The sequence below is a fragment of the Eleginops maclovinus genome, chromosome 3 (assembly GCF_036324505.1).
Source record: "Eleginops maclovinus isolate JMC-PN-2008 ecotype Puerto Natales chromosome 3, JC_Emac_rtc_rv5, whole genome shotgun sequence".
NCBI classification, from domain to species: Eukaryota; Metazoa; Chordata; class Actinopteri; order Perciformes; family Eleginopidae; genus Eleginops; species Eleginops maclovinus.
The window spans coordinates 9,849,974-9,868,930 of record NC_086351.1 but is presented as its reverse complement, the minus strand read 5'-3'; the positions used below and the strand labels follow the sequence as shown (position 1 = coordinate 9,868,930).

Below are 18,957 nucleotides of genomic sequence, written 5' to 3'. Positions count from 1 at the left end.
GTCCATACTGTATTGGCGGGGGCAAAATGGCAGCTTCTGTCATCCGTCCTCCTTCCTCTAACTCCCTCACCCTCTCCTGAGAGAAGTAACCCAGATTTCAAAATGATTCGCTGCCTGTTCCCCTCAATATTTCTTCTCGCTCTCTCTCTCTCTTACTCTTACTCTCTCCATCTCTTGTCCTCTTCTTAGTTAAACAGAATCAATCTTGGAAAGAGAATACCACCTCTCTATCTCGTCCTCCTCCTCACCCTGCCTCTGGGTTAACGGATATATATCACTTCACTCTTCTATCTTTGGTTCCTAGAGAGCTTGAATCTCCTGAAACGCTTGTTGCTTTCGCTTTTTGTTGTAACCGGATTTTCTTTTTTTTCCTGGTTGATTTCTTTCTTCTAGCCAAAGTATTGCTTTTTGGTATTTTCTTTCCTGTATTTTTCTTTTTTTTTTTGAGGTTACCAGCTACAGGTGGGACGCCTTACCATTTCTTTTGAAGTGAGGAGAAAAAAGGGAGAGAGGAAGAGAAGGAAGCTGCCTTTCCTCTAAAACTACCACAAATCTCCAGGTATTGTGTCTCTGTTATCTTCTCCATATGTGCACATTTCCAGAAAATATTTTTCTTCTTGTCATTTTGCTAATTTTTGAGCACTGGATATTTGTTTTACAATTCTCCTCTTTCACCCTTTTGATTGATTTGCTTCTACTGCTATGGTGAAACACCATCCTTTCATCGTGGTATGGGTTTAGTTTTTGCTATGGGCTTTTTTATTTATTCATTAAAACTGTTGGTGATTCATTTATCATTTAGTAGCGTGCAACTCTTGCACCACAATATCTCCAGCTAATACTTGCCGTTGTGCACTTTTCCAAGCGTATCTTATCCCCTATAGACATTCACATTTTATTCTGGTCCAAACTTTATTTCAGAAATGGGACTAATTGCTAATAAGGCCAGGCAGGAAGTCGAGATAGAATTCAGGCTCTAATATTGGAGCAGGTGGTGGGGGTGTTGTTGACATGGCAACAGGAGGTACAGTTAACATGACGACCAGAGGGTGGGGTGGGTAGTCATAGCTGCCAGGGGAATGGAGATATAGGGGGTACAGCGAGAGGGAGATGTTGGTATGGACTGGTGGTATGTGGGACACACAGCGAGCCGCTCTAATCGTTTAGCGTCTCGGAGTCTCTTAGGAGAGTTCTGTCTCCGTGTGTGAATTAACCTCCATGCCTCCACCATTATACCTCTTTTTTTCTCCGTCCCTCTCGCTCCTGCCGCTTTCCCTGAGCTCCCTCTATCTTATTCTGCACTTTGGACAGTTCTCGATCTTTCTCTCCTTCACGTCAGTCCTTCACTGCTGGCTCCGTCCCATGTGCCATTAATACAACTCTATGACCCATTACACTTTCCTCCCGCTCTTCCTCCCTATCCTTGCTTCCTCCACTCCTCCCTCTCTGATGTTCAAGGTCTTTCGCCTGTACAATTCAGTACGTTCCTTACTGACACTCATCAACAATTCTCCCCCTCTCCCTCCTTCTGTCCTTTTTTTGCACCGTACCCTCCAGGCATCATGTCGACCCCGGTCTCCCCTTCCCCATCCCTCTCCCCGCTGACGCTGGCCTCCCCTACATCGACGACCTCCCCGCTGCCCTCGCCTCTCTCCCCTCCACCAAGAGTGCCTGTGTTCCAGAGAAAGGGAGCGCTCAAACACAAGAGGATTGTGGAGGTGAAAGACCACCAGTTCACGGCCCGCTTCTTCAAACAGCCCACCTTCTGTAGCCACTGCACCGACTTCATCTGGTAACACACACACACACACACACACACACACACACACACACACACACACACACACACACACACACACACACACACACACACACACACACACACACACACACACACACACACACAGACACTCACACACATTTACACAGAGAGCAACTTGGAAGTTCATAAGCTGCCTCCTCAGGCATCCCACTACTCCTTCTGACTCTGACTTTCCTCGCACTTTCTCTCTTTCACCAAATCCAGCTGCATACTGGAGAAACAACCTACACTGTGTAGCCACACTGACCTGATCTGAAACATAACCTCATCTCCACACTGCAGCCTACACAACACAGGAGTTACGCATGCAGGCATATATATATATACACACACAAGTACACATTTAATTAGGAAAGAGCTTTCCTTCTCAGTATGAATGCCTGCACACAGAGTAACAGTACATGCAAAAATGTACAAACACACTCACAGGCAGCAGTAAAGTAGGAATTACTCAGATCCTGAAGGGGCCCTCTTTGATGTATCACTTCAATAAAGTTGTGGAAATCACAAGGTACAGGATAAAACAAGAATATACAGAACTCACTAAGATATTCTGACTTTTACTCTCTAGTATAAGAACAAAGCTCCATACATTCCTATAATGCAACTCAGTTTCTACTTTCATTAGGTCCTGTCCAAGCCCTCCAGGAAGAGAGCCTTGTTAAATAGCCAATTTTTGTTATGGCCAAACTGTTAAATAACAACTTTGAGGTCTATCACATGATGACAACGGGACAAATCAACTTTCATTGGTAAATAAAAGTCTGGATATAAGATTTGATAGTTAATGTTTAATCAGCTTCCGAGTATGAACACTTGTAAAACCCTCATTTAATTCGTAAGGTCCTAAAGGTCCTAAAATGTTCTAACAGTAGGATCCAGAGTTATTCCCGTCTTCTGGTCATATAAATCAGCCAAGGCCTAGCCTCCGGTGTGCAGGGTTTAAGAATATGCATAAGATATTCGGAAGATCAGGATTTTTTATACCTGGAAGATGAACCATCTGGCTTCATGTGCTCATCAGCAGCTTTAATATGAATCAGCTTCCAATGCTGTATCAGGTTCTCTTCATACACCCATGGTACCACCATACCACCATCATTAGCATTATATTTTAGTCTTTCGAAAGCTCTTCCACTGCCACATAAACCCTATGAAACTATATTACAGGCAGAGTAGTGCTCTTTGTGGAGATTAAACTGAACTACCAAAACAGTGGATACACCTTCAATTTGAAATTCATGAAAAAATAAAATGCTTTATCAACAATTATTTAAATGTTCTGAAAAAGAAAGTGCTGTAAGAGGACAGCAATGAAATGAACTAGGGCATTAACAGAACTAATTACAATGGTATTTGTTTTGCAGTGTTGGCATACAGTTTGTATATGTAAGTAGTAATTAGGTGTTATAGTTGCTCAACGTACCGCTAGATCAGTAAATATTTTATAGACTGCTGGAGTTTACACTCATCACTGTTCAGTGAAAACAGCTTATCTTCAGATTAGTTGATTTTCAATTGTTCAGATAAACTGAATCATTTAGTCCTCCTTTGTGGGTTTAAAAAAGTAATTTACTTCTTACACGATATAAACCATGTGGTAATGATGGGAGAAATCGTGACAGAAATAGAAATTAGGAAAGTTGAATAATTGCATTGTCACAAGGCTGAAAAAGTTCTGTTTTGCTCATAAGAAGTTAATGTTTTTCTCATAAGAAGTACACAATGATTACAGGACAGGGATTTTTTTTAAATCACATTTAATCAGCAAAGTATTTATAGCTGAATGCAGATGATAACACAATCTGACAATTTGCGGTTTTGCAGAATTAATAAAAGAAAGAAAAGAAAAATGAATGGCTGAAAAAAATACCAGTTAACAGCAGTATATTGTGCTTATGCGTTTGTGTGTGTGTGATTTTGGACATATGGTGGGAGTGTATGTTGGATGCAGGGCTGTGCTCATGCCAACAGCCTCTGGGTAGCTTTCAGGACATTTCTCAAACTGGCTACCGTCTTGCTCGTCGTAGCTCTGAGTTAAAGGGGAGAGCTTCTCCTTCACGCAGGATGTCAGAGCAGCAGCTCCCACCCTGGGTGACAAAGACCCTGGGGAGATTGGTGGATTAATTAAAGACTAATTAAAGATAGTTCTAATTTAGAAATGTAAATATCTAGTTTATTAAGTCAGTCCCTAAAATTGAATGGGTTGTCGCTTGTATAGCTCCTTACATTATGAACTAATTGATATTGTTCACAAAGGAAAAAAAGTGACACTGGTGTTTAATTCAATGTCCGTTTGGAGTCAATGTCCGGCTCTTCTCAGGGTCATAAGTAAAAACCTTACACCAAAAGACGAGGTGTATTTACCTAGCTATAGACAGCTGCCACAGGCATCTTTCACAGCAGGCATTTTGACTTGTCATTGTAGGAAAAGCATGTGGTACAAACATTAAAATGAACAATGACTCTTTCAATGGATTCAAATATCCCATTAAAGCAGGACAGTGTGGCAGTGGAGCCGCAATAATAATATCAGGACTTTGAAACTAAAGCAGCCTAATTTAACTTAGCATTAATGATATTCTCTGACATAAATGTCTGGAAAAGTCATTTTACAAAGAAAAGGTCCAGGTTTTACTTTCCTTTATAAGATGGATTTTAATTAGTCTTAAAAATATATGCACATTTAAATATCACAATTAAAGATGTAGTTTTCCAGTTTTTAAATATTCTGGTTGGTTTTATAGGATTTTTATGGTGTTTTTTTTTAATGGCAACTATTATATTAAATTTTATGGGTTTTTCAATGCATCATTAAATTTAGTATGCATTGAATTCCTTGTGATATATGGCCAGCAAGCTAAACTGTTGATTTTCTCCACATCCATACCTGGCTCTCTATTGCGCTCTGCTGGTCAAAAAGCAGACTGCTGCAGACGGAGACTTCTGTTGAATGCTGAGCAAGGATCAGATTACCCTCTGCAACCCCATCTATAATTGTAACTCAGATATGAAGATGTTGAACTGATTTTGGATCAGTGATTATGGTCAGTTTCCTATGAACCCCTGGGCCTCTCCTGTATGATTGTGGAGGAGCTTGTTCTTCTGCCTTCTAATCAAAACTTGATTCACATCAGAAAAGCCGCTGAGTGGACTCTTTAGTCAATCAATGGCTTTAATTATTCAATTAAAGCTCTAAGGAGACACTGGAAAATAGCCAACACCGCAGTTCTGGAAACAAGAGGAGTGTGTGTGTGCATTTTTGAGTGTGTATGTGTTTGTGTGAGACAATGATAGACACCACTTGACATGGTCCGCAGCATCCTAGACGGAAAGAAACTCAAACTTCAAACTTAAATACTTTGTTTGTGTTTTTTTTATGAGAAAGAGTTGATCTCAACTTGTGCTTGCATGTCTGTTGGTCTTAATACAGAATGGAAAAATTCAACCGCATTACCTTTGTCCCCTGTCTTGGCAGCTTAATCTATACTCCAGGCTGGCAGACAGTCTCAGAAGCAAAATATTTCACCTTAAAGAGGAGAAGGGAAGATTGTGTTTGAGTCTTAATCAATGTTCTTTTTTCACTCAGGGGCATCGGCAAACAGGGATTCCAATGTCAAGGTAGAGATAAATAAAATGAATCCAGTGTTATTGTCTCTTTCCACGGTATTAAATCTTTTTAGATAATTTTTCTCAGTGTGACTGCTTCTATAGAAGAGATATTTTTTTCTGTGTTTCCCCTAGTTTGCAGTTTTGTGGTCCACAAAAGATGTCATGAATTAGTGACCTTCACTTGCCCCGGCTCTGTGGCGGGCCCACAACCAGATGTAAGCAGATGTGCCGGCAAATATATAACTTTCCTTTTCAGCTTACATCCTCTTTTTTTTTGCACTTTATTCATGATTTACCCCGTCGTCATCATCATATTTAACCATCCACTCAGTGACAGGAACACATGTGCATGACTCACCCGTCAATCCATGCATCCTTCGAATTGCACAGCCTTGTCCCATCTGTGACGTCTGCACTCATGTCATGTCATCCTACAAGGCTTCAGAGATGCAGCGAGTTGGAGATAGAGAGTGGGGGAGATAAAGGCGGTGGGGCTGATAAGAGGGGGAATTAGAGAAAGGGAGAGCAAAAGACTGCTCAGTCTTCCTCTCTGTGGCATTTTGAGGATTTCAGGGAGATTTGCCTTGTTTTCTGCCAGCCAAATATACTTAGAAATTAGGTCAAGGGGACCCTGTGTGTGTGACTGCGTGTGACTGTGTGTGTGTGTTAGAGGATGATAGCGTGAAGCGAACACACGCAGAGGAGAAACAGGGTGATGGTGATTTTAAATAGCTGCTCAGAGGGAAAACTGTTTGGGAGAAGGTGGTGTGTGGAGAGTGCTGGTGGTGGTGGGGGGGGGGGTTCTGATGAACTGTAGAGAGATAAAAATGATTCATCCCTCTCTGCACAGTGTACACACACACACACACACACACACACACACACACACACACACACACACACACACACACACACACACACACACACACACACACACACACAAACACACACACACACACAGCCTTGCCTAGATGCACTCTCATTTATATGTCCTCTCCCAGTGGAGAAATCTAATTGGCTTGTCCATGAATACCCCACTCAACATCTCTCCACTTATCATTCTCGTGCATGCATGTGTGTAAATGTGTGCGTGTTCTCAGTACTTGGTAACGCTGTGTGTATATGTGTTTGCGTGCATGTTCTCAATACAGATTGTTTCTGTTGTGTTGCAGGACCTGAAAAGTCAACACACATTTAAGGTCCAGACTTACTCCAGTCCCACCTTCTGCGACCACTGTGGCTCGCTACTGTACGGCCTGATACACCAGGGCATGAAATGTAGCAGTGAGTTCCTCCACACATCACAGTGCAATGAATCCGAACATTCTTGTATTTATTATATTGCGGAGATAAGAATAAGTTCACACAGGCACAGTCTTGTTACTCGTAGCCTCCCAGCTGGGGAAATAAAGCTGGTCTTGATAAAATTAGCCACTGAAATTTGAAGTTGACTTTGTTAAGTTTATGTTTCGGGTAGTTTTTGGAAATATGCTTATTCACTTTCTTGCAGAAAATTAGATGAGGAGATTTGCAGCCACTGGAGACTCCAAGAAGAGATTCTGCCTAGCTAAGAAATAAACCAATACAAACAGTAACCCTCTCTAACAGTTGTTGTACCCTTGAGGCAAATTATTTAAAATGAGTTAATTATTGAGGCTTTTTTTTTGGCTACTCTGAGACAGAGCTTCGTGCTAAAATAAAGTGGATTATGGCTGTAGACTAATAAATACAGGTAACTCATGACAGTTGTATCAGTTTTACATCTTACTTTAGTCAAGTAAGCTAATAAAACAGTTGAAGTGTTTCTCTAAAGTTATGATGAAGGTTGTTAGGTATGTACTAGATGCAGCATTAATGGTTAGGTTTAATCTCAAGGAAATTAAATACTAGTCAGGGCAACAACTGATCTTTTAAAGTAACAAAACAAGATGTATATGCATATATAAAACGTATAAAATAAATATGTTTTGCCTTTATTTTTCAGTTTGATTAACAGGAAACATCTTATCATTCTAGTTTTATTCATAGGCGCCTAATGTCAGTTTTTCCTGCCTCTCTTTGTTTATTCTTGTGTTTCTTTGTCTGTGAGGTTGTGACATGAACGTCCATCGGCGGTGTGAGACCAGTGTTCCCAGTCTCTGTGGTGAAGACCACACAGAGAAGAGGGGGAGGATCCACCTGACTGTGAGAGGGGAGAAGGAGGATGTATTCGTCACAGGTGAGAGGACCAGCTGGATCATTTTAAAACAAATAGTAGGATTACACAGGCAATGAAGGATTTCTCTGTTCGTGCTTTCTATTATTCTACTTTCTCTTCAGTGCGGGAGGCTCGTAACCTGATGCCCATGGATCCAAACGGCCTGTCAGACCCGTATGTTAAACTGAAATTGATTCCAGACCCGAAGAGCCACAGCAAACAGAAGACAAAGACCATCCGCTCAACACTCAATCCCGTCTGGAATGAGAGTTTCACCTTGTGAGTCCTTACAAACTTTATTCTAAGATGGAAAACATACACAGGTCTGGGACAAAACGTTCTTTAAGTAAAATAAAATGTCCCAGAAATAACATTTACTCAGTCAAACAAAGGACACTTAAAAACAAAAGTGTCAAATGTAAGGTTGATGGTGCCTGAGTGTATGGCTTATTTTACATCACTAGTTTAACTACCTTTACGTTTGCATTATTCTTGTTTCTGTGAAAATTTGATATTTGGAAATTGCCAAGATGTCATGAAGGTGAAAAATGAGAAAAACAATCTGAGTCTTTGTGCACTGGTGTGTTTCTTACACAGCTCTCCCCAGTGATTTAGAGTTTTTGTGTTTGTCTTCAGCTCAGTGCGCGGTACCCAGTGGGACAGGCGTCTGTCTGTGGAGGTATGGGACTGGGACCGCACGTCTAGGAACGATTTCATGGGAGCGCTGTCATTTGGAGTGAGTGAGATCTTCAGGCGTCCCATAAGCGGCTGGTTCAAACTGCTGGCCCAAGATGAAGGGGAGTACTATAACATCCCTGTGCCAGACCCAGACCTACAGGTAGGAGGCTTACGGACAAAACAACGTAAAAATCGCTTGGTCTCCCATATTGAAGAAGATATACAAGACATATTTATAACTGTATTCACCAGAGAGGATGCCTTTTATGTCTTTACCATTACCATGTATCATCTTCTAATTTGCTCAATAGAATAAACAACAGCTGCCACAGCTCACACTGGGTCAGGATCTTGAACTCTCCCTCTCTATTCAATGTGAGAAAAAAAAAAACCGTAAGATTTATGCCTGTAGTTAAAGCTAGATAATTAGATAGTAAATTATATAGGGTTCACTCCCCCCCCTGTTACCCTCTGCCTCCACCAGGGTGCAGGGTTGTTCTGCCTGACTGTGATGCTAAACTAGGGGGTATGAAAGAGTTTGGTTTGTTTGTAGGTTATTTTTTGGTTGTAGACTGCTCCCAACCATTCATGTCTCAATTCTCCCACTGTGATCCTCCAGGAGCCTCAGCCAGATGGCATATTACCCACTCTGCCTCATGCTCTCCCCCCCTCGCTGTCAGAGACGTTCCCTGTGGCCCTATCCTCGGCCCCTGTACCATCCTGCCCACCAGTCCACGCTCCAGGCCCTGCTAAAGTCAAAGTGGGCATCCTCGACTTCAACTTCCTCATGGTGCTGGGAAAAGGCAGCTTTGGCAAGGTAAGCACAGCAGCCACGAGACAAACTGTCCTTTTATCCACCTCGAATCCACTGACCCAAAAGCTATAGGTGACTTCAAAGAGGTCGATCATGCTGAAATCAACGAAGATTATTCCTGGCTTTAAATCCTTTCTTCTATTGATGGAGTTGACCTTCAGGTGGCATTTCACACAGCAGCTCCTGGGAAGAATTTCTTTCTTTGGAGAAAAAAAAACTTTCTAACTAACATGCTCATTGTCTCTCTGACTTCTGCCAAATGATTAATTTAACCCTTAGCTTCTTTTGTTCTGTCAGCAGCCGTGAGCTCGAGCTGCCTGGCATCCTATATGCCACACAGTCCTCCAGGAGGTGTTCATGTTAAGGGAGCCTGTGCTCTTCATTTTCTCTTTAATTCCCCAGTAGATGAGGCATAATGAAGAGAGAGGAGTTTTGAGTCCTTCTTCTTCCTCTGAAATCCCCCTGTGCTGTTTCATAACTGTCAGTGGAGAGTCTACAGAGGACATGAGAAATAGACTCGACTTACGTAAGATGTGCGAAAAAAAAAACGACCCAAGAAAAGGAGAGACAGACCCCGGGGCTGCTGAGTGAGGGATAGTGAGACACAGATAGAGAGGAAGTGGGAGGATTACTGTGCTGCGGAAAGTGACACAATGACCAAGAGGAAGTGGGATAACAAGAGCGGAGAAGAGGAAAAAGTACATGCGATTGTGTTAGTAAGATTTGTAATATTCAGAAGTGTGACAGGTCCTATTTTTATGCAAGTTAGTTTAAGAGAGCGGGGAAGAGCCGGAAACAAGATCAGAGGACGACAGGATTTCTCTTAGTGACTGGCAGTTTATCAATGACACACACACACGCGCACACACACACACACACACACACACACACACACACACACACACACACACACACACACACACACACACACACACACACACACACACACACACACACACACACACACGCACATACATATAAATCCTTCTTTGTAAGCACCCGTGTGTACTCACATTAATTTCTGAAAATTGACACCATGGTAATTTTCTCTTTTTCTCATCACTATTTGAAAGTAAAATGAGGTCCTTTCTCCCCAGTAGCCAGTGGCCATTACAGCCGGGCGCTGCAGACTAGCCAGACAATTTTTGAGAGAGTTGTTGTCATCATTTTTCCAGTGCTCACAATATCTTTTCCTTGAACAGTAAAACCCGGATCATGGGCTCTCATTGTAGAAAAGTATAGTATCATTAGCTCTCAGAGCAACCCGCTAGCAGCCAATTTAATAGGAGGGAGAAAATCACAGATGAATGTGTTTTTAATGTCTGATAAAAACACCAGAGCCACTTCGCTTTTTCATTCATTACATAAACGTGTCTTGAAATCTTCTGGCATAGAGCAGCTTTAATTAAAAATGTCTCTAGTTATTTCACTGTGTTGGGGGGCATTTGCACAGTATTGAACTTGCCAAAGCAACATGATAACGTTTTTTCTCTTCTACTATTTTACTTTATTTCTACTAGTGATTGCAGGTTTTAATAACCAGCACTTTATACAATTCCTCGTTTAGCGGAACCCCCAAAATATTGCAAATGTGCCTCAAAAGCACATCATCTTTATTAAAACAGCAGAACTAGTCCTAAGTAGAGCAACATGCCACTGATAACACAATGACCAAAAAAAATGTTATGTGCTGGTAGTACAGTACATAACTGCTAAGGGTGAGGAATCTTAAAAAAGTGAATTTGGAATTTTAAAGTTTTTTTTAGCACACAATGGGTGTAGTGTTGTCTATAAATAAGCTCAGAGTTTATTTACAGACGAAAAGACATTCTGTCGCTGCTTTAAAATTCTTGGTTTTTAAATAACTTTCGCTCCTCTCTATGTCTTTGTGCAGGTGCTGCTGGCAGAGGAGCGAGGCAGCGAGCGTCTGTTTGCCGTGAAAGTGTTGAAGAAAGACGTTCTCTTCCAGGACGAAGACACGGAGAGCGCCATGGTGGAGAGGAGGGTTCTGGCACTTTCCACCCGCCCTCACTTCCTCACATCGCTGTACTGCGCCTTCCAGACTGAGGTGTGTGTAGGTCTGTGTGTGTAGAAAGATATACGAGGTCCTAAATGAACCACATCATTAAATTGTCCATAAACCTGCCTGACATTTTGGCTGCGTAGTCCTCCCAGGAGTTTTTTCAGTAAAGACTGCTTGAGAATGTCGATTATTAAATAAAATAATTAGTTTGCTTTCTTTAACAAGGTCCCTGGTCCTGGAGGAGGTTTTAACAGATTGCTTTTTAATTTGGACAAGAGGGGATTATATATGGAGAGTGTGTATATGCGTGTGTGTTTTGTTTCTGCAGGACCGTCTGTATTATGTGATGGAATACGTCAATGGAGGAGACCTGATGTTTCACATTCAGATCGTCGGGAAGTTCAAAGAGCCTCACGCAGCGTATGTAGTCACATAGCTCCCTTCTTTCACCTTTAATCATTTTCTTCATCTCATCTCCATCTCCCTTTCTTTTATCCTCTGTTCCCTTACATACACACTCCTCACTTAGCTTTGTTCATTACAACTGGTGACTCGTAAAAAATCATCAACTCAAGTACCAGCCCTTTTCCTTTCCCCTTATTTTCTCCTCCCACTAATCTCATTTTTTCATCTACATTTTCCCAACCCAAGGCTGTTAATCTAATCAATAATCTTTGATCAATCATCTGAAACGGTTTTTACCCTGTTGTTCATTTTCAACTCTTTCTTCATCTACCAGCCTATCATTTATTTGGTTTCTCTCTCTTTCATCACCCTCTTGAGCTCCCGTCCGTCCTTCTCTCCTTGCAGACAAACCTTGGCCAATTTTCGGAAAGATAAAGCACCCAGTAGTAAGACCCCGTCTCTTCTCCCTCCAGGTTTTATGCAGCGGAGATAGCGGTCGGCCTGTTCTTCCTCCATAGCAAAGGCATCATCTACAGGTAGAGAGTGTGCTGCTCATCTAACATGGCCTGGTTTGGCCCTGGCACTGTCATACAGGCGTAACACAGATTTATCATGTCTTTTGTAGCTAATGACTTTTATAAAGATGTTATCTATCAAAATGATTAATATCTGTGTGGTCTGTCTCCTCCTTTCCCAGGGATCTGAAGCTGGATAATGTGCTGCTTGACAGCGAGGGCCACATAAAGATAGCTGACTTCGGGATGTGCAGGGAGGGCATGTTTCAAGGCGACACCACGCAGACGTTCTGTGGCACTCCAGACTACATCGCCCCTGAGGTACACATGCTCTCACTTCATGCTCCAGACTGACTCTGGAACAATCCTTTTTCTCCTCCTTGGAACCCTCTTTTAACCCCTGTCTTCCCCTATTTATCTGCTTGACCTGTTTTGCGTTGCTGAGAACTGCTTCACTGCAGCTCCTCTCATCTCCTCCGTCCTTACTGACCTTGTCAGCATTTTTGAATAATTAGCTTCACATGATTCAATTAGCATGGTGTGTGCTTGTGCTATGAGAATAACATTCACGATTGTCCTTCAGAGACCTTGGTTTACCAGTTTTGCCCTTTCTCTTACCGCAATTGACTTAAGGTGATTAACTCTCCTGAGAGTGTTGCAAAACACTGAACTAATTTTAAAAGGATTTTGTCGATGATAATAAATGTTTTAACTACAAAACAGTCGGAGGTGGTTTAATTGACAACCTTTTGAAATGCAAAATATTATGACAGCATGCTGTCTAATGTTTGCCTTACAGATTGTTTGAAATATGTGTGTGTTAAGTTCAGTCACCATAAACAAATACAAATCAGAGAAAGAGAGGCATGCTTGGTTTATATATTTATGGTAAAGTGACTCAGAAAGATAAGATGTGACTGTTGTGCACGTCTTTGATATTGTAAACCTTTCTATTGTACCTCTGGGTATTGACTCTCTTATGTAAACACCCATTGATTCAACTGCATCTGCCATTTTGGAAGAGATACAATAAATTTCCCCAGGGGCTGGAAATTGTTCCCTCGTACACTCCCCCGCCCCCTGCACACACACCAGTGAAACAAACAAACACACAGACTCCAACAAACACGTGCAGACAAGCACATAAATCCAAAGTCATGTGTTGATTATTTCTGAGCTCATTCATACATTTACCCTCCCTAATACTTTCCTCTCTCTCCCTGCTTATTTTACTGTGGCTGTCTCTGATAGCTGCATATCATCCGAGCAGCCGACTTCCACAACTGCGCTTTCTCTCACTCCCCGTCCTCTTTCGACTTCCTTATCTCTGCACTGCCATTCTTCCCCTTTATCTCCTCTCCTGTTCTCTCCATCCTTTGCAGATTGTGGCATATCAGCCCTATGACAAAGCAGTGGACTGGTGGTCGTTTGGAGTACTCCTGTATGAAATGCTGGCAGGACAGGTAACACTCATCTTAATCCTGACAAGAGAGCTGTGTGCTCAGACACTTAAGCCTCCAGTGCTTTCCTTTTGTAATCACTTCAAAAGACTTTCAAGAGAACTTTAATTTCAATGTATTTGCTTTCAATTTGCTCGCAGGTCCTCATGGTTTTTCTGTCTTTCTTCTTCTCTCCCCATCTTTTCCTTCCAGCCACCCTTTGATGGTATAGATGAGGAGGAGCTGTTTCAGTCCATCATGGAACAAAGCGTCATATACCCGAAAAGTCTCACTCGGGAAGCTGTCGCTATCTGCAAGGGAGTAAGTTACCATTCTTCCAACTTACAAAGCACAGTCAATTATGTACAAATGGATATGTTATTCAGAACTTTAAAAAAAAATAAAAACAGTAAAGCTTGGCCATGCAAATGGTTGACTACTTAAAAGTTCAACACTTTAGGGAAATACACTTATTTGATGAATTGTCTGTAGAGTTGGATGAGAAGATTGACTTCATGTTCATGACTGTCTGTTGAATATCAAGCTAGAGCCAGAAGCGGCCATTATCTTAAAAGAAATACCGCCTGGCTCTGTCTGATGTAGCAAAATCCTTCTTTTAGCATCTACAAAGATCATTAAGGAACACGTTATATTTTGTTTGTTTAAAATGTTTTTTTTCCTACTTTTTAGCTTGTTGCAGTGACTACTTGAAGTCTTGTTGCCTTGAAATACTCCTGCACATCCTTTAATACTTCATTGATTTCGCACTTCTTTGCACTTTTGTGTTTGTTTTGTCTGGATTAAGCAAACAATATACCACATTTTAATTAGGGGACTTTATATGTGCACATTTTGATACCTTTTGACAGTGCCAGGCTAGATTCTTCCCCTTTGCAAAGGTTAATGCTAAGCTAAGCTAATAGGCTACGGCTTCTGCTTAGGACAGCGGTATGGAGCTGCTCTTTAAATTCTCAAAAAGAAAGGAAATAAATGTACACACAATTTATATAAATGCATACGTTATTTTAATTGCATAATGTAACATTTGTTTGAATAATATTTAAGGCTTAGCATGCTGGTGTTGACTAAAGCAGAGCAGACAACTCATTGTATTCCATGATAACCACAGTATTTGTCTTTCCTTTTTTCACTTTCAAAAATTTGAAATTTTTCTTCACTCTTTCCTAAGCTCCTGACGAAGCACCCTGCCAAGCGTCTGGGTGGAGGACTGGATGCAGAGAGGGAAATCAGGGAGCATCCGTTCTTCCGCTGGCTTGACTGGGACCGTCTGGAGAGACTGGAGATCACACCGCCATTCCAACCAAGAACTGTCAGTCTTTCTTTCTTTCTTTCTTTCTTTCTTTCTTTCTTTCTTCTTTCTTTCTTTCTTTCTTTCTTTCTTTCTTCTTTCTTTCTTTCTTTCTTTCTTTCTATCCACCTACCTCCAACGCTCTTCTTTACCATTAATTTCTATCTCTGTCTCTGTCTCTCTGAGGACACTTTTAGGGAATTTAAGCTGTCACTTGCCTCCATCTGTCTCCTCTCCCACGCTTTCCCTCATTTTTCTGCATGCATTCTCTCTCAGCTATCCTCATTGTCTTGGCCATGTCATCCCCTCTTCTTATCTCTGTTGGAAAGGCCCTGTCCCTTCCTCCCTTTCCCCTTATTCCCCTCTTTTTTCTCTCTTTCATCACCTCTGCTGGTTCTTAGAGATGGGTTTTGAGCACTCAGGAACAGACAATCTAGTCATAACAGACAGGACCCTTCTGACCTTGGGGTCCTACCTACACCTCCCATATGCAAATGTATGTCATCATTAGCCTGCCACACTGTAGTTTGCGTCCCTGCTGGCCAATGGTGGGGTGTGCTTTGAGTGAGCTGAGTATGCTCAGGGGTTAGAGGCCAGGCCCATTAGCCAAATGAGATTCATATCATCCAGCAGAACTGCTGTCAAGGAGCAGGAAAGGAGACGTGAGCAGCTTTCTGCATACAGTAGGTGTGGTAGAGAACTCCTTGGAGAGAAAACGAGGATGTGGGTGAGAAAGAGAGATACGTAGGTGGAGTCTTTTAATAATTTGGCCTCTCTAATGCCTTTTTTTCAGAAGGAAGATGAGGGTGTGTGTACGATCGTCATTAATCATAAATGTGAGCGTGCTGATCTTCTCCTCTTCTTCATTAGGGTGGGAAGAAAGGAGAAAACTTTGACAAGTTCTTCACAGCAGCTCCATCAGTGCTCACCCCCTCTGACCCGGATGTATTAGCAGCCATCAACCAGGAGGACTTCCAGGACTTCACCTTCCAAAACCCAGACTTTGCCCCCTCGCCTCTCACTGCTGTTTGAAAACGGATCCCACCAACCTTTTAAAACCTCTTAATAGTAGTTTTATAATAAAGGATTTAAACATGAGATCTAGCAGCGGCTTTCAAAGACACCTCTCGTATCCAAATTCTGACGTTTACATGAAAATGCCAAGACACCTTTAAAGTCATGCACTGTATTTGATGTTTGTAATAAATCTTGATAGTCACAGAAACTGTTGCAACAATCCAAATAAGCCAGTATTTTCCTGTAGAGTCCCTTCTTAGAGTTTTTTGTAAGACATATCCCTCGGTATATGAGTTCTGTAGAAATGAAACTCTTTTGCATGCATGTTTTTAGAATAAAGGCTTTGACACACTAGTTTTCTATAGTTATAGAGTACTATACTGTGTGACTTTACAATCAATTTATTTTAAACTGTTACCATATCTTAAATTAGAAATGTATATTGGTAAGCTGTATTTACAAAACAATTACCAGTCAGGTTTTAGTAAAGCAGCTAAACAGGCAAAACCGTCACTTTTTATTATTTTTGCATTTCATACACATCTGTCTCACTCTGTGTGAGTGAGTGTTGACTATGATGCAAACTGAGTAGCCTTTTTAGTTTTGTTAGACTGGCATCCTGTGGAAGAGCTCCGTCAGGTTGTTCTGGCCTGGACCGACCTCCCAGTTGAACGTCACACCGGTGACCACAGATGACCCACTGAAATGTTGAAACAACACATTGGGCACAATGTGACTGTTAACGTAGACCAACAGCCCCCCAGCTCATGCCCGCTCTGCCTGACACTATTATCACTGAGATGGAGCCCTTACATCACTGCCACAGTTTAGGCTGCATCATTTTTTATTCACAGGATTGTATTCTATTGTTCTCGAGCGAGCCCCTCCACATTGCGAAAAACGACATCGTACTACTGCACTGAAATCAGTATTTGCAGTATTAGATAATTAGCCTCTTAATGATGTTTTCGGGATAGACTTTATTATTTTTGTGGTGTATACCATAAAGCTTTTTGCTGTGTAATGACGTACTCAAAGCATTGATTAGGCGTAATTAAAAGCGAGGCTCTCTGGGACTGTTCAATACATGGAAAAATAATAGCAGTACTCTCATTAAACACTATCTGAGCAGGGCAGGTGGCTGCAAACATACAGCTTAATAATCCCATTTCAGTGCTCTTATCTCACAACCCAGCCGGCTAATTCTCACAGAAATCTCTTTTTCTTTTAAGCTTCTCCATGACTTTTGTGTCAGCATAACGATAATTATAACCATTTTTCATCCACGGGAGCGAAATCATACAGATTTGCATTAGTTGTGTGTATCCCATTAAAAGTGGTGAACTGTAAAGGGTCAAAGCAGTTCAACTGATCGCCTCAGTGTGAGTTGAGATGCTATGTCACAACACACAATACTTCAACCCAGTAGATGATACTCTTAATCAATAAAAAAAACAATAAATAATTTATGTATGTTAGTTTAGTTAACTTCTGTTTTTATCTGCTGGAAAAAGAAAATTGCAATAAACTTAATGAACAAATCATTAAACAAGAACAAGTGAAGTGTTTTTGTGTGATTTTGTGCAAAGCTGCTGAGAAACAAACATGCATCTCGCTTTGTCTCCTCCTCACGCCTCTCTGTCACGCTCACTCCCTCTCCCTCACTTTCACACATACTCACTCTCAAAAGTGCAATCTCAAGCATGTACACACACACACACACACACACACACACACACACACACACACACACACACACACACACACACACACACACACACACACACACACACACACACACACACACACACACACACACACACACAAGATGCTGACCTCTCTATTTACTGTGATACTGTAGTTGTCGAACCAGCAAAACCACCTCTCAGGCATCTCACTTTCACTCCCTCCTCCTCTTCTGAAGCAGCCTCACACTACCACCTCCTCCCCCCTTTGGCCCCGCCCCCCTCAACCCCTCCAGCATCATGATGGGACTAATATCCCCATAGAGATCTGAGTTATAACAAGTTGACCTTCACATTAAAATCTCATCAACTTGCCATCTCTCTCTCTACCTCCCTGTCTTTTTCTTTCTTCCATCCATCTCTCCTCTGTCTGTCTCATGTGTCAGTGCTGCACAGTAAATGCTTTAATGCATTGTTTTATGTCATTTACTGTAAATCATATTGTCTGAATTGTTTTATTATTTTTCCTGTTATCTCTTACATTTTCTCTCTACTGTTGTCTTTTTATTCGAGCATCGTGTCTTATCTTGTCTGATAATATTATGATCTGTTGTACAGTATTTGTTCTTCAGTAGTGTTCAGGCAGTGAGAGCGTGAAAGTTTCCCAGATCTCAATACATCTTAAAGATATTACATCCTATTTTTTAAGGTAAAACAAGCCTGATGTCCTTTTGTTTAATGTTCTGATGGTTTTCGTATTGATTTCTGTAATTATTGTAGATAGCTTTTGTAGTGGCATGTGAGGCTTTTTTAACGCCTGTGATGCATTTCTACTCTACAGTTTCACATTTAAATGAGGTACTGTAAAGAAATGAAAACATGAAAAGTCACTTTTCTGAAAAGATAAATCCTGCTCGGTGTGTTTGATGTCTACCTGATGTTGACTGCCTGATTTTACACTCCTCACCACAACCTTTACTCCAACCTTGACACTATCTGCCTCTGTGTAACTAAGCCTCCAGGCTCTCCAGTCGAAGTTGTGTGTGCAGTCCATCATTCACTGTCACTTCGACATGATATCATCCCTCTTTCTCACTGCTGCTTCCTCTTCCTCTCCCTCTTCCTCTCTCTCTCATTCCCTGTTCTCTTTTCTATCTCGTCTCAATCTCTCATTCTCATCTCGCTCCCTCTCACTTTCTTGCTCATGCCCTGAGGTCAGAGTGTGCTGTAGACTATTGATATCGTTACTAAAAATATAGGATTCCTCCACCAGCCATCTAAAAATAGACTAAGGGACATGGACCACAGGAGACAAGGGAGGAGGGGGCAAGAGGAAGAGGAGGAAAGGGATGAAGAGATAAAGAAATAGAGGTAGAGAGAGGTTCCAATCTGTGCAGTTAACTGTTATTCATGTGATTTCATAATGTGTGTTAAATCACAG

At 41.5% G+C, this 18,957-nt stretch overlaps 1 protein-coding gene across 1 annotated transcript; it reads left to right on the top strand.

Annotated features, from left to right (window-relative positions):
• The first annotated feature begins 163 nt into the window (after positions 1-163).
• Positions 164-17,333, top strand: prkcg (protein kinase C, gamma). Its single transcript, XM_063879212.1, has 17 exons — positions 164-559; positions 1,558-1,792; positions 5,412-5,443; positions 5,567-5,649; positions 6,607-6,718; positions 7,524-7,652; positions 7,754-7,910; positions 8,268-8,469; positions 8,929-9,126; positions 11,018-11,191; positions 11,475-11,566; positions 12,025-12,087; positions 12,249-12,387; positions 13,449-13,529; positions 13,719-13,826; positions 14,695-14,835; positions 15,685-17,333. Exons 2-17 carry the CDS (start codon positions 1,563-1,565, stop codon positions 15,844-15,846), a joined length of 2,103 nt encoding a protein of 700 aa, XP_063735282.1. The 5' UTR covers positions 164-559; positions 1,558-1,562; the 3' UTR covers positions 15,847-17,333.
• Positions 17,334-18,957: the final 1,624 nt, after the last annotated feature.